Source organism: Microcaecilia unicolor, chromosome 2 (genome assembly GCF_901765095.1).
Source record: "Microcaecilia unicolor chromosome 2, aMicUni1.1, whole genome shotgun sequence".
Lineage (NCBI taxonomy): Eukaryota > Metazoa > Chordata > Amphibia > Gymnophiona > Siphonopidae > Microcaecilia > Microcaecilia unicolor.
The window spans coordinates 616199281-616219413 of NC_044032.1; the positions used below are offsets into that span (position 1 = coordinate 616199281).

The 20133-nt window shown below is 38.5% G+C and overlaps 1 protein-coding gene across 1 annotated transcript in view; it reads left to right on the forward strand.

Annotated features, from left to right (window-relative positions):
• LRBA (LPS responsive beige-like anchor protein) overlaps window positions 1-20133 on the forward strand; it is a 1257537-nt gene that overhangs the window by 477190 nt on the left and 760214 nt on the right. Inside the window, 1 exon segment of the mRNA XM_030191657.1 lies at window positions 10547-10655. Within this exon segment, the coding sequence (XP_030047517.1) occupies window positions 10547-10655 (109 nt within the window).

Genomic DNA, 20133 nt, shown 5'->3' on the forward strand with positions numbered 1-20133 from the left:
TTTATGCAGGCATTTGGAAATTAGCTAATGCACAGGTACAATAGGTATTAGGTACTAGAGGGTTTTGTTGTATGGATACATGGGGAGGGGGAGGGATCAGCAAAAAAAAAAAAAAAAATAGAGAAACTTTCTCCCTGTCTGACCAGCTTTCATACTATAGAGAATAGGCATTTCAAACTCTGTCTCTTGCCTTCTGCTAACTCTTGTTGAATTTTCCTACTTTGGGCTACTGAACTGTGCACAAGCTCTGCAAGGTTTAGTTTTTTTTAGTTTTTTTTTTCTTCTTCATTGCCAGTTGTAGGTAAGAAAGTAGCTTTAGTCTTGCAGCTGGTTTAATTTGAACTGAGAGATTGCATTAAAGAAACTGTTGTACTTCTTGGAGATATTTGGATTTAAAGTAGAAAAATTTGATTCTAAATTAGCTTGATTTTTATATCAAATTGTCTCATTGCCTGCCCCTCCTAGAGAACATTTTTAATAGTGAGCTTGGCTGAATCACTAGGAGACTTATAGTCCCCCGCACCCCACCCCACCCCTGAGCTTGCTACTCATATATAGATAACCCGATAAACATTCACAGTAACGTCACGGGTGATCTTGATTATATGAACCCTTCCAACCAATCACCATAACTTCTATTCAGTCCTTACTAAAAGTCTACATGATCTACACAGATCTCTTAATATATCATTAAACCATGGGAATTTTTTGCCTCAAGGATTTCCCTTCAGGAAATTTATCTAAAGCTTTATCTATAATGCAATCCCAGTTTCTTAACATTTTAGATGAATACAAAAATTGCAAACAATATATGATATTTAAAATTCAAAAATGTTTGCCAGAATCACTTATCTTGGGTCCACCAGGACCTCAGTGCTCCAGTACAGTTATATTGCAGCTCGACAAAGCACTGTTTCACCTCTTCATCAGGAGCTATTCTTGTGAACATATCTTGTCTGCACTTCTGAAATTTTCAAGCTGCGATAATACTTCATTGTGTTCCCCCTAGGACTAGGGTCACACAATGAAACTACAAAGTACTAAATATAAAACAAATCTGAGAAAATATTTCTTCATTCAATGTGCAATTAAATTCAGGAATTTGCTGCCAGAGAATGTGGTAAAAGCAGTTAGCGGGGTTTAAAAAAGATTTGGATAATTTCCTAAAAAGAAAAATTCGTAAGCCATTATTACTTGGGAAAAATCCACTGCTTATTTCGATAAGCAGCATAAAATGTATTGTACTGTTTTGGGATCTTGCCAGGTACTTGTAACTTGGATTGGCCACGGTTAGAAACAGAATGTTGGGCTTGATGGACCTTTGGTCTGTCCCAGTTTGGCAACACTTACGTTCTTATGTAATTGACAGAGCCAGAAAACTCACATTTTATTAACATCCAAAATTTAGACTCTGTTCCTTTTATCTTGCTGCACCATATGCCTGGAATAGACTTCCTGAGCCAGTACGTCAAGCTCCATCTCTGGCCGTCTTCAAATCTAAGCTAAAAGCCCACCTTTTTGATGCTGCTTTTAACTCCTAACCCTTATTCAGTTGTCCAGTATCCTTATTTTATCATCCCCGCCCTAGTAATTCCTCTCTCTCTCTCTTATTTGTCCTGTTTGTCCTAATTAGATTGCAAGCTCTGTCGAGCAGGCACTGTCTCTTCATGTTCAAGTGTACAGCGCTGCGTACGTCTAGTAGCGCTATAGAAATAAGTAGTAGTAAAGCATTGAGAAAACAGTTCAAAATAGAAGATTGTTGCTGGTTGGGGATTTCACTAGCTTTGGAGCACAGTTCAATAGGCCAAACAAAGTGAAATGCCTTCCAGGATCCTCAGTTACCAGGAGTACCAGCCAAATACAGACTGATCAGGGAAGAGACTAAGGAGTCTAACACCGATGTTGTCTGGGGACACACATGATCTGGCCAATAATAGCACACTTGTAGCACAGAGAGCTTTATTTGCAGTATTTATAATTCATTTAGTCTTCAAAATCCTTGGCGGAGAACAAGTAAAACATCCATAATATAAAATCATTAATTTCTCAAGACAAACACATCTTTGAAGACAATATATCATGTTTAAATGAAAAATCTAGAAAATCCTCCCTTCATGCTACTCCATACTTAGTTTGTTTACTCGATAAGCTTGCTGAACTAAAAAAAGTTCTTAACTCATCCTTGAATTGTCCCAGGTTTTGTGTAGATCTTAAATAAAGAGGCAGTGAGTTCCACAATTTGGGATTAATAACATAAAATTGAAGAAGGGAGGGAGGAAGTGATGTCACCGGGCCCAATGGACGCCTAAGTCCACGGGATAGGGGACAACCTTGTCTGGTGCCCCTTGTCAAAGAAAATTGATGTGAGGATGGAGTTAATACTAATATGTACTGTTGGAAGAGAGTAAATAATTTGGACCATTTCAATAAAGTTATCACCTAAATTAAACCATCTAAGAACAGAAAATAGAAATTTCCTCTCAATATAGTCAAAAGCTCCCTCGGCATCTAGGGACAGCACAAACTGACATCCCTAGATGCCGGGCAGCTTGCAGCACATGGCAGAAATGTCTCGTATTATCCATAGATAATTTGCCTTTAATAATTTCAGTTTTGGAGAGGGTGTATTATTTTTTCTATAACTGAAGACAATATCTCTGCCAGAATTTATCATAGATCTTAGTCATACTTAATGAAATAGGGCTATAATTTTTAGCTAATAAGGGGTTCCTACCAGGTTTCTCTAAAATAGTTATAGTGGCATCAGCGAACAATCTCTTACTTTGTTTATAATTTAGAAAATGAGAATATAGGTTTAGAAATGGGGTTGAAAATGATGTACAATGTTGATAAAATTGTATTGGTGAACTTCCACCTCCTTGGGGCCTTTCTAGCATCTGATATTTGAGAAAAAGAAAAGGAGGTGGTTTAATTAAAAAAAAACAAAACAAAAACAACAACAAATAAGGGAACTTGTGTTTTATGTAGTCATGCCAGAAAACAATTTGTAAGTGTTTGAAGGTGATTTTAAAGGGGCTCATTTTCAAAGCACTTAGCCTCCCAAAGTTCCATAGAAACCTATGGAACTTAGCCTCCCAAAGTGCTTTGAAAATATGCCTCAAATTTGTGATTTATAAATGTTAGAAATAAAATTAAAGAAATGAACAATGTCCTTAGTAGTAGTTCATAGCCGGTCATCTTGAATAGCAAGAATATGTGTAGCTCTCTTTTTTGCCTTTAAATAATTTGCTAAAATGCAACCAGCTTTGTTCATACCAGCACAAGAATTGTCTGCTCTGAAAAAAATAGCAATACTAGCCACATGAGTAATAATTTGATTAAATGTAAATTTTAGTTTTTACAAAGTTACTAAATCATCAGATTTATAGGATCTTTGATATTTCTGTTCAAAACGTTTTATTTCACCTTCTAAATTTTGCATCAGGATATAGTTTATAAAGGAAATGTGCTTTCATTTTTATAACAATGCGATTAAATTCATTGGAGAGGAGAATGGTAATTTGCACCGAATATTCCAAAGAAACAAGAGGATAACTATTTTCTACCATATATCTGAGTGCATTGAATGTGTGTTCCCATAAAAGAAAACTTCAAAATAGTTTCTCTGTTTTAGAAATCAATGTGGAACACTGTTTCTCAAATCTTAAATTTGGTTGTTAATGTTTTCTGTGCTGTGATTCTATGTAATCAGTGTTATTGACTATTTCCTTACATTCAGAATAGAAAAGGTCATTTTGACATCCTGTTTTCATTAGCAATGCAAATTATCCTTAGCAAGTGAAAGGATTAAATTACCATTTTTGGTGGATATAGTTCTACACTTGTTTTCAATATTTTATGCCTCTATGGCTTTCTATTTAATATTTCTGCTGATGCCAACTCTTATGTACCATTGTGTTCTAATACAGTTGTAATTTGTCCTGTTTCATGAATATTTCTCCCTGGCTCAGATATACCTCTGAAAAGTTATTTTTGAATAAAGGGCGTCTTTAATGTTTTCTGTTAATTATAGTCTTAATATTTATAATATCAACAAAATACATGTTGAAAAGATCTTATACTGATAGAAATCACCACAAATCAGGAAATTCAATCAGGAATAACAACTTTGTCTTTTAATATAACCCATAATAAATGGGGTCTAAGAACCAAAAGCATAGGGAAAAGATCTAGGCAGAATTAAGAAAAGAAAAAACAATTAATCCCTTATCTGTATCAAAAGCACCCAAAACTACCACCAACCAGTACTTACGTCCCCACCCTGCATCTTAGTGTCCAGAAAAATCTTTGAGAGAGTTCAAAAGTAAGCTGATTACCTACAAACTAATATAACATTTACATGGGCATGAAGTAAAAAAAAAAAAAAATCCCCTCCAGCGCAAAGACTGCAGCAGCATAGACAGGATCCAGGATGGATCTAATACTATCAGAAGAAATCCATACCTGCTTTCCCCTAAACAAAGCTTCCTATAAACACATTATGGAGTCCTTGTCAGTATCAAAAACAAAGATGATGATAAAAGTGGTCCTTGAGGTTGCTTCACCTCCAGATTATTCCATTAATTTGTCAAAATTGATCCTTCTAGGTCACCCATTCGCCCCCTCTTGCTTCAAACATCGAGACTATATTCTTGTTCTACCTGGCAAGAAAAATAAATCCTGTTTACTGGAGGAACAGGTGATTCAAGTTTATTCAGAATTCTTGTTGGTTATACTGCTACATATATTTGCAACAAAGGGATTTAAATTCAGGAAGGTTTCCCTGAACACCTTGGTCCCTTTTCTTTGTAATGGAGACTTGCTATTCGTGCTATTCACCCTGGATCTAAAGGAAACTTTATACCCACATAGAGCCACAGACAGTATCGCAGGTTTGTCCACCACCTTCATTCTTAAGATCTAGCTCTATACTAAAGTAATCTTGTGGTTTTGATTGTGTGGAACAAAGATTCTCCGACCCTGGGAAACCTGCAGAACCTGCTTTTCTTTTGTGATTGAGATTGCGAGATGCTGCAGAACATCCAACATTAAGACCATGAATGGGGGACTCCCAAGCAGCTTAAAGGGATTTTATACTTCCTCTTTGAAAATAGACTCCCCCCCCCCCCATTTTCTCTCAACATTTCCTCAAAATTTTGTCAATGGGACACACAAAAAAAAGTTAATAGGGGGGCATACTCAATTCTATATCCTAAATTCCCCTTCTTAAAGAAGGCTAAAAACAAGAAGTTTTAGACAGAATTAATAAAATGTACATTCTGGAATGCCCTTATATGTGGATTTGAAATCCCACCCAGCCATCCTAGCCACATTCTTGTATCAACCTTTCCTGTACCCCAACATACTCACAAAATTTGGTTTTGATAGGATACCAAGCAGGAAAGTTATTAGGTGATGACACACTGAAATAAATACACATGGCCATCTCCTAAGTTCCCCCCCCCCCCCATCAAAGAGGAGGCTAATACGTTGGAGACATTTATAGACAATATTTTATGAATTACACATTTATAAATTGCATTTTTAACTTAGTTGAAATAGAGCTGTGGCAATATAGAAGCTGTATATGTGCATATAATCATGCAACGTTTGGCCTTAGTATTGTGACATCACTGGGTGTAACCGAGTACAAAATCTGCAGTTACTGTCCCATAAGATGGATTTAGCAAAAGTTGATGACCTCTTAAATTGCAGAGAATCACAAAGTTAACTTTTTTTTTTTTTTTTTACTAAACATAGCACATTTCATAAAGCTCACACTCATTTAGATTTACAAGATTGTCTCCTGGCAGACAGCAGATTTTCCTTATCTAAATGCAGTTTCCTGATTTGAGGATTGAGAATGCTTATTCCCCACATACTTTGCTTTCATGTAGTTAGGTAGTAGCACCTAATTGAGATCAGACATGATATATTGTGATTGCCATCCCCTGTTACTAAACTCCCCTAGTCGCCTTCAGAGTAGCCATCCAGCTTTTGCCACAGTGATCCAGAAAGCTCATCGGTATATATAGTAACAACTTTCTATCCAATTGTTTTAATATAAGTGCAGTTTTGTTTTGCTGGGTTCATGCTACCATGTTTGGGATTTTAAGATGTTAAAAGCTTCTGAGTGATGGGTGAGCTATAGTATCTGCAACTGTCTTTGTTCTGTGGCGTGGGTGTAAAGACTTCACTAGACAAATAACTCAGACTGGCATGCAGCTATATAAACAGACCTCAGGGAGCACACAAAACTTAGGACTGAAAATACTTTTGTCTTTCTGTTTTTAGGAAAGATGTATCACATGATATGTTTATTCTTTCTAGTCACTGTTTGGCTTAAGATTGCTATGTTTAGTTTCTTGTGTAATACTGTTATACTTGTTTGCAGAACATGCAAAAAGGGTATTTTGCCTTCAAATACTTCTGCACTGTCGCAAATAAAGATGTGCAGTAGAACTGGTTCTAGTATTGCATTGGTCAGTTTGCAGCAGCAGCCAAAAAACCCAAACAAACATTATAAATAGGATAGAAAATAAGACAAAGAACATTAGTGCCTCTATATTGTTCCATGGGTTCTCACCTCAAGTATTGTGTGCAAGTCTGGTTGCCGTATCTCGGATATAGTTGAAGTAGAAATATGCTAATATTAATTGTATTGTACTTTTGTAGGTGTTTATTGTTAGCCACATTGATCCTGAACTTGTTTGGGATAATGCGGGATATAAATGTCATAAATAAAAAACGTTCAAAGAAGGGTGACCAAAATGATTAAGGGGGTGGAATTCCTCTCCTATGAGGAAAGGCTTAAGAGGATAGGGCTGTTAAGCTTGGAGAAGAGAGAGCTGTGGTGAGGGATATGAGAGGGGTCTGTAAAATATTGAATGGAGTAGAACAAGTAAATGTAAATCGATTGTTTACTTTTTGAAAAAGTACAAAGGGAGGTTCTGGAAGTCCCCTTAAAGATTCATTGAATAAATATTTGGAGACTGGATTGGAGAAGAGTGGATGGTGGTCCCTCTTTACAAAAGAAGTGGAAACTATAGGCCAGTAAGCCTCACTTCAGTGATTGGCAAAGTAATAGAAGTGGTGTCTGAAAGAAAGGCTAGTGAATTTCCTGGAATCCAATGGGTTACAAGATCTGAGGCAACATGGATTTACCAAAGATAAATCATGCCAAACAAATCTGATTTCTTTGGGTGACCAGAGAATTGGATCAAGGGCACGTGCTAGATATAGTTTACTTGGATTTCAGAAAAGCCTGTGACACAGTTTCTTATAGAAGACTCTTGAATAAACTTGATGGGCTGCTTAGCACCCAGAGTGATGAACTTGATTAGAAACTGGTTGACGGATATCAGAGAGTGGTGGATTATGGAATTCACTAGGAGGAAAGAAAGATGAGAACTGGTGTGCTTCAAGGATCAGTGCTGGGGCCTATGCTATTCAATATGTTTTGTGAGTGATATTGCTGAAGGGTTGGAAACTTAAAGCTTACCTTTTTGCGGATGATACCAAGATTTGCAATAAAGTGGACACCCTGGAGGGAGTGGATAACATGAAAAATGATCCGCAGAAATTAGAGGAATGGGTTAATGTTTGGCAGTTAAAATTTAATGCAAAGAAGTGCCAAGTGATGCACTTGGAGTAGAAATCCTAGGGAGCTGTATGTGCTAGGAGGTGAGAGGCTGATATGCACAGACAAGGAGAGGGACATTGGGGTGATAGTGTCTGAGGATCTCAAAGCAACGAAACAGTGTGACAAGGCAGTTGCTGCATAAAGAAGAGTCATAACCAGCCGAAGAAAGGAGGTGTTAATGATCCTACTTGGAATATTGTATTCAGTTTTGGAGGCGGTCTTGCTAAGGACATAAAGATTTGAAGAACTTCAGAGGAAGGTGACAAAGATGGTATGGGGTTTGTACCAAGAGATGTATGAGAGAAGACTGGAAGAACTGAATATGTACATCATAGAGGACAGAATGGATAGGAAAGATATGATAAATGTTGAAATACTTATAAGTTATTAATATGTAAATAGACCTTTTTCAGAGATGGGGAAATGGTAAAACTAGGGGTCACAAATTGATATTGTGAGGTGGTAGACTTAGGAGTAATGTCAGGAAATACTTTTTCATGGAGAGAGTGGTTGATGCTTGGAATGCCCTCCCTAGGGAAGCTGTGGAGACAGAAGTGGTGACAGAATTCAGAAAGACATGAAATGAGCACAGAGGATCCCAAATTAGAAAGAGGATGGTTTAAAAATAAAAATTAAATAACTGCATGCATGTTGGTTGTGTTGAGTGGTGCCTAGATGGCATCTCCTGCTGTTAGAAACTAAGGCCAGTGCTGGGCACTGGCCTTAGTTTGTATCCTGTGTATGGTTTGTGTCCTGTGTATGGCAAGACAAATTAGGATGTGCTGGAGAGGACTTCGATAGCAACTTACAATAGAAACTTTTCTTCCTCTTAATCACATGATTTAAATTCATAGTTTACAGTGGACTGAATAGTAATTAAGAGGTTTAAAAACTATAAGATATCTGCCATGTTTTGCTTTTCTTTCTGTTTGTTCTTTTGTGTTCCTGTTGTTTTTCCTTATTTTTAAAATTTTGGATGTTTCTTACTTTTCATTGTAATGTTACAATGAAGAAAAATAAGGACGAGATGAACATAAATGTAAAGATATGAAAGTGGTAATTTCAGCACAGTGGGTGATATGTTCTTAGCCAGCTTGCAAAACCTGGTAAAACTGTAGTGCAGAGCTGGAAATAGGTACACATCTCACTGGATGCAATATTCCAATGTCTGCAGGCAAAGGCACAATATATTAACACAACTCATCCAGTGAAAGCTATGTAAACTATATAGCACTGCTGTAGTAGAAAAACACTGGGATCATGACCCTGAGAAAATTGTGATAAACTGTGACATTTCCGTTTCTAAAGATAAAATGCTTCAAGCAAGAAAACTGGACATGAGAAAAATACAAGAATAGCATTGTGAATAGAAGTGTTTGTACCAAATGGCTATGCTGCATAACATATGGAGAGAGAAAAAAATCCCTTGAGCAACACAAAATGTACTTGGAGAAAAGCAATGTGGCACCACTGACTTGATTTAAAAGTATTAAAGCTTATTCCTTTCATTTGGAGACATTACCGCAGAATGAACTTGAATTTTCCACAATGCTCTGTGTTTTGCTCAATTTCAGCCAGCCTGTCACGTTGGTCCCACCCTCTTCCCCCACACTGCTCAGTTTGGGATCTTAAGTGAGACTGTGGCAATAAATGGCAGAGTTGGATTTGTAATATGTTTTTAAAGAAATATAATCTTGTGGCTTAGAGATAATTGATAGTTAATGACCTTGAGATTGGCAAACATTGTAACAAGGCCTGTCCAAAGCAGCAGTACTAAGCGGAGCGGTAGAGATTTAAAAAAAAACATATTGTATTTGAAGAATCTATTGGACCTGCAAAGATAATTGTTAGTGGTAGAAAAATGAGGCTAAAGCTTGAAATCAGGTATTGTCTAATATTGAAGTAGGGAAAATGGGTAGGTTGAAGTCATCAGTCTCTGTGTTTCTGAGCAGATTTTTAGTAGCCATATTAATACTGGAGAAATCTAGATTCTTTGTGTTTTCTGATTCTTTGTATTGGATCAATATAAGAGTAGTTCAGGTATGATATGATAGTGTTGGATCATATATGTTCCTTAGCCTGCAAAAATCTTGCATAAGCAGGTGACATCTTATGGACAAACCAATTTTTTGAGGCATTAAATTTTGATGACTGAGTCCATGAAAGGAGGTCATGCCTCAATAAATTGGTTAGTCTATAAGATGACATCTGCCAATGTCAATTTTATTGTACCAGATTAACAAGGCTACCCCTTTTTAAAATGGGAAATATGTTTTTCACACCTGCTAATAGTGATGGGATTTGAACCTTTTATTGCAAGATTCCATAGTTCTAGATCTCACAGATAGTTAAGAACCTCTCAACAGATCCCTTTGCTTAATCTAAAAGAAATCATTTCTGGGTCTTGTGGGGCTAGTTATATTGCCCTGGGGTTTTCCTAACTTTTATTAGTGTTGATATACAGATAAATATTAATGGCACAAAACGTATGTGCACATAATATGTAAACCATTTTGATTGTACTATGGAAAGGTGGTGTATCAAAATGCATTATCTTTACCCTGACAAAACAACAGTTTAAGGAATAATCAGATGTGTGTATATGTGTGTGGATCTCTTAGGTATTTTACTTCTTTTGAGGGACAACTTTGCAGTACTATGAGAAGTTTTATGTAGTGAGTAACTAAAATAAATAATATAAGCAATTCAAATGTTTAAAGAAGCTAAAGTCTATGGTAGACATGAAAGCAAAAATAGTTTTTTTTAAATGTTCTAAAAAAATTGGCTTAGCCCTGCAAATTGCAATACTACTGTCCTATTTAGGATCAGAGGTGTGCTTACTCCATATTGTACTGTGTATGAACACTGATGCATCACCTGTGTGTGTAATATTTTCTGTTCTAGATTGCTGAGCCAAACCATGAAAGACCACCTAGTGAGAGTTGCCAATGAAGCAGAATTTATCCTCAGCAGACAGAGAGCAGAGGACATTCATAGGCATGCTGATTTTGAGGTGAGTTTTTTGTGTTTCTGCCTGGTTAAATATGATTTGTAGATATTAAGGCAGGGATTTGTTCTGAAGTGTACAAATTAGTTTTTATTTTGTGTTGAACTTGTAGGATGAAGCATTTCTTCAAAGAAAGCATCACTTCATATCAATTAGTGATTCCATTAACTTCTGCTTTATTGTCATGAGGGGCACTTTATTTACAAATTCTTAGTCTGCAGCAGCCCAACCAAAATCCCACCAAGTACCCTGGCCAACTCTGGAACTTAGAAAATCTTTCTCTTGTCTCAGTAGTTGAGGAAGGGCATTCCAGATAGTGGGTTCAACCACAAAAAAAAGGCTAGTCTAGATGAATATTGCTTATCTTCTTATCAGTTTGTTTCCCATTTCCTGGTTGTGTGGAATATTGTGGGAGGAAAGGGATTATCCATTCCTTACAGTCAGATTTTTATAAGGGTCACTTTATCAAAACTGTTTCAGCGTCTTTGGTAAGTAGCATTCACCTTGTGGCTAGCAAGTTTAAGGTCACCCTGGTGGTGATGGTCAGCCACCTGGGAGATTACAGAAATTGTCTTTTATTATTCAGTGGTTACCTAAGCTTATTGGTTGCTTTGGTTTTGGTTAATGGATGGTGGTGTCATTTTTATAGTCAGATTGCATTCAGCTAGTAGCCAGGTGGATTATTGCCAAAGCTTGGTTGTGGTACAGATGAAGAATAATTTATCTGCAGTTGTATGCTGGTTAGAGACTAACAGGCTGAAATTGAGTGTAGTGATTTCACATTTTACTTGTATTTGATACCATTAATCAGAGCAAATCTAATCGGTGTACAATAAAAGATGTGCGAAAAGTGTTCTGTACAGAATCAAAGCTATAGTATTTATTTATTCATTCTTGATATTTATACCCCACATTAGCCTGAAATAGACTCAAGTTCAATGTAGCTTACAAACAAACAATAAAGTGAATAAAACATACTGTACAGAATATAACACAAATTACAATAAGTTCAAGAAGAAATTAGAGAATTAGGCCTAGCATTGAACCCTGAGGTACTCCACAAGGTAAAATTTAATAAATGGAAGTGGACTGAGACCAGCAGACCTTAAAAGACCTATTTTCCAGGTAGGCGTGGACCCAGAGATAGGAAGATCAGAAAGCCTTTTAAAAAGTATGAATGACACCAAGCTGAATATGACACCAAGCAGAGAGGTCTAATGAGTGTAATAGGACCTCTTTCCATGTGAGATTCTGATCAACTCAAGCAAAGCAAGAAGGGTATACGCAGTACAATTATGAAGCTGGAAACCAATCTACTTTGGATGCAGAATGTTAGTTTTGTATAGATAAAATGAGAGCAGGCTTATGACAATTTTCTTAACAACTTTTGCAATAAATGGTAGTTTAAAATATATTGAGAATTAGATGTGATAGTAGTATCTGCCTTAGGGTCCTTCAGGTAGGAATGAACATTTGCCTGCTTCCAGTCAGGGAAAAAAATGTATCTCTGACTAAAATAGACTATCCAAAAAATGTGGTCACAAAGTCTCTATATCAGAGGAACTTCATATACAAATATTTAATCAAAAAGTTCTCTTAGAATCACTATAACAGTAATATTTTTAAAGGAACATTACTCGCTTTAACGTCGTCCTTTAATCTCCAACTCTGCTCCACCTCCCCCACTCATCAAAATGGTCACTGTCTTGATCTCATCTTCTCCTCCAACTGTTCACCTTCTAGTTTCCTTGCCTCTGATCATCCCTCCTCTGATCACCATCTTATAACTTTCACACTTAAATCTCCTCCCTCCCAGTCCCGTCCTATCCTATCTAATTTATCTAGGAATCTTCTCGATATTGACCCTTCATCTCTATCCTCCCATGTTTCAAACCTCCTCTCTACTGTGGCTCCATCCACATCTGTCAACGAGGCTGTTTCTTCTTACAACAAAACTCTATCCTCTGCCTTAGACACTCTTGCACCTTTGATGACCCGCCCTGTAAGGCGTACAAAACCCCAACCTTGGCTGACTTCTAATATCCGCTACCTACGTTCCTGTACCCGCTCCGCTGAACGCCTCTGGCGGAAATCTCGGGCCCTTGCTGATTTCTTTCACTTTAAGTTCATGCTGACCTCCTTCCAATCTGCTCTTTTACGTGCCAAACAGGATTATTATATCCAACTGACCAACTCTCTTGGCTCTAATCCTCGACTTCTCTTCACCACATTGAACTCTCTCCTCAAGGTGCCCCCTCCCCCAACTCCCCCTTCATTATCTCCTCAGACCCTTGCTGAATTCTTTCACAACAAGGTTCAAAAGATAAACCTTGCTTTCTCTACTTCACCAGCTCTCCCTCCACTAGTCCGTTCCCCTCTCTCTCCTTCCCCTCATTCCCTTTCCTCCTTTCCTGAAGTTACTATTGAGGAAACTACACTTCTCCTTTCTTCCTCAAAATGTACCACCTGTTCCTCTGATCCCATTCCCACCCACCTTCTTAATGCCATCTCTCCTACTCTTATTCCTTTTATCTGTCACATTCTCAACCTCTCACTTTCCACTGCGACTGTCCCTGCTGCCTTTAAACATGCTGTGGTCACACCTCTCCTTAAGAAGCCTTCACTTGACCCTACTTGTCCCTCTAATTACCGACCCATCTCCCTCCTTCCTTTTCTCTCCAAATTACTTGAGCGTGCTGTTCACCGCCGCTGCCTTGATTTCCTCTCCTCACGTGCTATTCTTGACCCATTACAATCTGGTTTTCACCCTCTCCACTCAACCGAAACTGCACTTACTAAAGTCTCCAATGACCTATTACTGGCTAAATCCAGAGGTCAATATTCCATCCTCATTCTTCTTGATCTTTCCGCTGCTTTTGACACTGTCGATCACAGCATACTTCTCGATACCCTGTCCTCACTTGGATTCCAGGGCTCTGTCCTTTCCTGGTTCTCTTCCTACCTCTCCCTCCGCACCTTTAGTGTTCACTCTGGTGGATCCTCTTCTACTTCTATCCCTCTGCCTGTCAGCGTACCTCAGGGTTCTGTTCTTGGTCCCCTCCTCTTTTCTATCTACACTTTTTCCCTTGGTTCATTAATCTCATCCCATGGCTTTTCCTACCATCTCTATGCTGATGACTCCTAAATCTACCTTTCTACCCCTGATATCTCACCTTGCATCCAAACCAAAGTTTCAGCGTGCTTGTCTGACATTGCTGCCTGGATGTCTCAACGCCACCTGAAATTAAATATGACCAAAACCGAGCTTCTCATTTTCCCCCCCAAACCCACCTCCCCGCTCCCCCCGTTTTCTATTTCTGTTGATGGCTCTCTCATTCTCCCTGTCTCCTCAGCTCGAAACCTTGGGGTCATCTTTGACTCTTCTCTCTCCTTCTCTGCTCATATCCAGCAGACCGCCAAGACCTGTCGTTTCTTTCTTTACAACATCCGTAAAATCCACCCCTTTCTTTCCGAGCACTCTACCAAAACCCTCATCCACACCCTTGTCACCTCTCGTTTAGACTACTGCAATCTGCTTCTTGCTGGCCTCCCATTTAGTCACCTCTCCCCTCTCCAGTCGGTTCAAAACTCTGCTGCCCGTCTCATCTTCCGCCAGGGTCGCTTTACTCATACTACCCCTCTCCTCAAGACCCTTCACTGGCTCCCTATCCGTTTTCGCATCCTGTTCAAACTTCTTCTACTAACCTATAAATGTATTCACTCTGCTGCTCCCCAGTATCTCTCCACACTCGTCCTTCCCTACACCCCTTCCCGTGCACTCCGCTCCATGGATAAATCCTTCATATCTGTTCCCTTCTCCACTACTGCCAACTCCAGACTTCGCGCCTTCTGTCTCGCTGCACCCTACGCCTGGAATAAACTTCCTGAGCCCCTACGTCTTGCCCCATCCTTGGCCACCTTTAAATCTAGACTGAAAGCCCACCTCTTTAACATTGCTTTTGACTCGTAACCACTTGTAACCACTCGCCTCCACCTACCCTCCTCTCTTCCTTCCCGTTCACATTAATTGATTTGATTTGCTTACTTTATTTATTTTTTGTCTATTAGATTGTAAGCTCTTTGAGCAGGGACTGTCTTTCTTCTATGTTTGTGCAGCGCTGCGTATGCCTTGTAGCGCTATAGAAATGCTAAATAGTAGTAGTAAGGTGAAAGGAGTCCACCTCTTGGTTGTATTCTGACTATTTTTACATACCTCTTATCGTCATCAGTCCAATTTTATTCAATTTATATAAAATAATTTTATAATAATTTATAATTTGATAATATAAAATAATGTCCACCTGGGAACAAATGACCTGGCCAATAATACCCCACTTGCAGCACAAAGAGCTTTTCAGGAGTTGGGGAGGGGGTAAAACCTTTGGTACAAACAGCAGCTTTTTAAGAGCTACCTACTTTTGGAAAGGGAGAGAAAAGCTTACAAAATACTGAGAATTTCAATAGGTGGCTCAAAGCCTGGTGTTATCAAGAAGGTTGTAGGTACATAGGAGACTGGGGTAGTACATGGAAAAACAAAAGTCTATATTGTAACGATGTACTACATCTCACTGTGGCAGTAAAAAAAAAAAAATCGGTGAGAAATTCAGACAATATGTTTCTAGGCATTTAAGGTAGAAGGCAGGGGTGGCATATGGAGGCAGGTCATTTCCAGTGGTCACCCCTAGCTAAAGACAAGATGTGACAGTAGTAAAGAAAACAATGAAAACAACAACAATCTTAGCAAATTTCTTCTTAGCAAATCATTTTCTTACCAACACAGCAGGAAGTGAGACCAAACAAAAAAAACTAAACAGAAGATGAGACTGCCAATGAAATGTAGCTGGAAAGCAATGACCACAAATGTTCACAGTGTATGCAGCAAAGTTCATGATCTGCAAGCCCTGATGTTAGAGGCAGACTTAGACAATATTGCTATCGCAGAGACATGGTTCAATGAATCCCATGAATGGGATGCAAACGTACCAGGCAACAATCTATTTCGGAAGGATAGAGATGGTCGTAAAGGTAGAGGAGTAGCTCTATATGTGAGAAACAATATCACAGCGACTGAATTACCAGGGGCCTGGGGAAAGGAAGAAGTGATATGGATTACCTTGAAAAGAAATGATGGAACCTCTGTCCACATGGGTGTTGTCTACAGACTCCGACACAAGAACTAGATAAAGATCTGGTTACAGGTATCCAAAATTTGGGAAAGAAAAGAGAGGTGCTATTGCTGGGAGATTTCAACCTCCTGGATAAGGACTGGAAACATCCATCTGTGGAATTGGAAAGAAATAGATTTGGGGGGGGGGGGAAGGTGGGGGGGGCATGGAACTCGGAGGAGGGGGGAGGGGGGCCCTGGAACCTTGCTAGTGCCCGTTTCCTTTCTGTTGGAAACGGGCCTCTTTTACTAGTGTTTTAATATTTTTCCTAAATAGTAAGTAACTGCTCTCTGTTTTAATACATTTACGAAAAGCATTCCATAATGAGATTGCCGTAGATGAAGAGAAGAGTTTTAAAAATTCAACATTTTTAAAACAGGGTGGCTACAGGGTCAACTGGTCTCTTAGATGGGATGAAAATACATAGAAACTGACAGTGTTTTAATCAGTATAGTATTTGAAAGAGCAAACGTTCTGCTTTGAAATTAATTGTTTCCCTAACAGGAAGCCAGTGTAAGTTTAATTATGATGAAACACTACTACTACTGCTACTTAACATTTCTAGAGCGCTACTAGGGTTACGCAGCGCTGTACAGTTTAACAAAAGCTCTGTTCCTGCTCAAAAGAGCTTACAATCTAATAGGCGAAGTGTCAAGTGGGGGCAGTCTAGATTTCCTGCTAAGTTTAAAGATCAATCTGGCTGCAATGTTTTGAACAAGTTGCAATTTTTAGAATATTTAGAGCTAATGTCCCTAAAAAAGGATATTCCATTAGTCCAAGTGAGGTAGTATTTGTGCTTATTAACTTTTATTATGGCATAGTCCAGTGTTTCCCAAGTCCAGTGTTTGAGTACCAAGTTTTGAGGATATCCATAATGAAAATTCATGAACTTGATTTGCATATACTGTCTCCATTTTATGCAAATCTTTTTCATGCATGTTCATTGTGGATATCCTGAAAACCTGACTGGCAAGGAGTACTCTAGGACTGGACTTGGGAAACGGTGGCATAGTCCATTTCAAATCAGATTGAAAGATGGAATACGTTAAATGATGTATAATAGGAGCCCACCAATACAGCCAGTAGCAGCAGACTCACCGAATAGGTTGCTGCTGTTGGAGAGGCTGTAGGAAACTGTTGCATGCAGGGGGGGGGAGTTGCGATGCACTTTGCTGGGTAGAGAAGCTGCAGAAAGATCAGCTGGTGCAACTGGAGTGGAGCAGCCCTAGAGGGAGAGGTCCCCAGAACAGATCCTGGTTCAGCCTGAGAATGAAACAGAGGTGGTTCACAAGGAATCAATCTGGCTATCTCTCTCTTCTTTAATCAAGACTATTCTAATTACAAAAGATATGGCACATCAGATTAAAAGTTAGGAATGTGGGATAACTAAAAATGAATCTTCTTTGTTGGAATTAACTACTGCTGCAGGAAGAGACTTAGATGAACCTCAGGCTATATCTCAATTGCAAGCTGTTTAATCTTCCTGTATTGAATATATTTCTAGGGAAAAGTAAAAAAATGGAAACGCCAGGAAACTCTGTATGAGAAGTTGTAATTTGAGTTTTTTAAACTTTCCCCATGTTAAGAAATTTTCAAAGGAAATGTTACAGCAGTATTGTATGTAGAGGCCGATGGTGTTTCAGTTTTGGCACTCAAACTGGTCCGAAATTCAGGTTCGGGTTTCAATGGAAACTCCACACCCTCCGCCTCCCTTCCCTCATCTTCCCGATCACCTGTAGTCCCTCCTCAGACCCACGTTAAAAGGCCTTGTTGGTCTTTTGGGAGGGCAAGAATGAAGCCCACTCTTTCCTGCCTGGTTCCACTGCTCAGTTGAAATGGCTGCCAAGACTTCCAGTGGCAGACTTGCAAAGACTGCTAGAGGAGGCTATGGCAGCCGTTTTGAGATTTCTCCTGCTTATGCCAGTTTCATTCTCCAGTTGCTTATGCTGGTTCCGTCTCAAAATGGCTGATGGGGCCTCCTGCGGCAGTCTCAACAGCTATTTTGACTGAGCAGTGGCACCAGACAAGAATGAGTGGAGTTCGTTCCTGCCCCTGAAGAGGCCACTAGACCACCATCAGGGTTGTTTAAGGTAGTACCGGGAGGCCAGGTCTCTGCCAGAGGTGGGGGTAGACAGCGATAGCAATGGCCAAGAGAGACCTGTCTTCTGCCTGGGAGGGGAGGGGTGAGAGTAGGATGGGTCAGGGTGGATGGGCACGATGGTTTTGGCTTTGGTTCCAGCTGAAACTGAGCAGCAGATTTCAGCCACTGATTTGATTTTAGTAGAAACCAAATCCATCATTTTTAGTTTGCCCCTAATTGTTTGGAAGTATTAGCAATAAAAAATGGGACTCTGTACCATTTAAACAGATTCTTGTTGTTGAACCCCGCTGTGTTACAGATGGGAGCTTTCTTTTCTTTTTTAAATTTCTTTGCAAATGTGCACTCAGTCTCGTAAGTATGCATTTTGGGAACCCTCTCACCTGACTTCATTTTTGACAGTAAAGGGTCTGTTGAATATGAGCCCCTCTAATGGTTCTGTCAGTGGGTTTAAGGATGTAATTGTTCCCAGCTTCTCTTATGTGGCTTTATGATTTGCTTTAAATTTCCAATTTTCCTTATAAAGTAGATCTGCGAAATTGTGGACTGGTGCTGGTATTTTTCATTTATTTCTTATCTATTGTATAGAGAGAAGGATTGTATTCCTATTCTTTTTCTTAATCAGCTTTTCTGTACAAGTTTATTACTAGATAGTATATTTCAAATCGATAAATAACAGTTTTTTAAAAATGTTAAATTTGTTTACGGTTCTCTTTTTCTTAAGTCCAAATCCTAAACATATTAGGGTGCTAGAAATATTTTAAAAGTTTGATCAATATATCAACTACAACTTACTGATCTTTATTTCTACTTTAAATGGTTGTAAAAATGTTGGGCAATCTCGGTGCTTTCTCTACTGAAAATATGCATGCATGTGCTTTAGAATGGAGTACCCAGAAAAATATATGCCTGATTGCTGATGTGTTTCTGGAAGATGCAGTTTTTATATCTTAAATCTGAAAATATTTAAAAGATAAAAGCATGTTTTGTGTAAGTGGCTGTGTTAAAGGTCATTTCTCATTCATTGTAATGTCTCAAAATGAGTTAGTGTTGCACCTAAATGAACCTCCCTCCTAAGCCAGGGTGTATATTGGTGGTGATCGCAGAGACTCAGATTTATTGCTAGTGCTCATCTCCATAGTTGTATTGCTCCAAGGAAAGCCGCCTCCTGGAGTTCTTAGGAGTAATAATGCACTTGATATGTTGACCTTGGAAGGATACATATAGTATGTTGTTGAATAACACATTTTGGCTTTATCCTTAACTGGTTGGCCTTTTTTTTGTGTGTGTGTAAACAGATGCTGTCAGATATCCGTAGTTCTGTTTTGTCAAAAATGAAAATAGTCTTCTACTATTTATTACATTAATGGTTTTGGTGACAAGTTCCTATGGAGCTGAAGTGCATATCTTTTTAGTTAATTGCATGATGATCACTGGAGTGGGGCATGCCTGACATTTCATGCCTTCGATTTATGCAAGCACTACATGCATGGCATGGCATCGTTGATTAGAAGGAACAGCTTGAATGCTTTTTTTTTTCCCTCCAGCTGCAAACAATAAAATTGCACATGCTTTTCCTAAGCACTGGTCCTTGTCCTATAAATGTGGAATATAAGAGAATACGCAGGTTCAGTAGAACTTAAAATAATTGGTGTAATTTTGTTTCTTTTCTTTGTCCTTTTTTTTTTATAGCAACAGTGTTTCTGGGTAAATCTGTTTTTAATGTGATGTGATTTTGTGTAGTGATGAATTTAATGAAGAGAACTGGCTAACATTTTTTTTCCCTTTTACCATTACATCTTAAACGCAAAATACTTGTGTATTCAAAACAAGCCTCAGAAATCCAGTTAGCCTGCTTTGTCAAACCATCTAGGTATAAAGTTGAAGTATTTGTGAAACAGAATAGTTGTAGATTGTACTCATAAATCCATAGGAAACTATCAGTGTTTTTATTGTTCAGCAATTGCATTCTTATTTTCTGAATCAGTTTTTCTAAAGACCATATCCAGTTTACAAAACACACAAATATCTTTCTGAGTCTTTGAAACTGTGTTTTCTGAAGAGCTATGAGTTTTTGTTCTGTACTTGAGGTTATATCTGAAAACTCTCCAAGTTAACGATACAGGATTAAAATTATGAGCAAATAAAATCAGAGTTTGGGAGTGATATTTGAGAACTGATAACTGGAAGCAGCTCTCATTTTCCAGTTTTATTGTTTCTT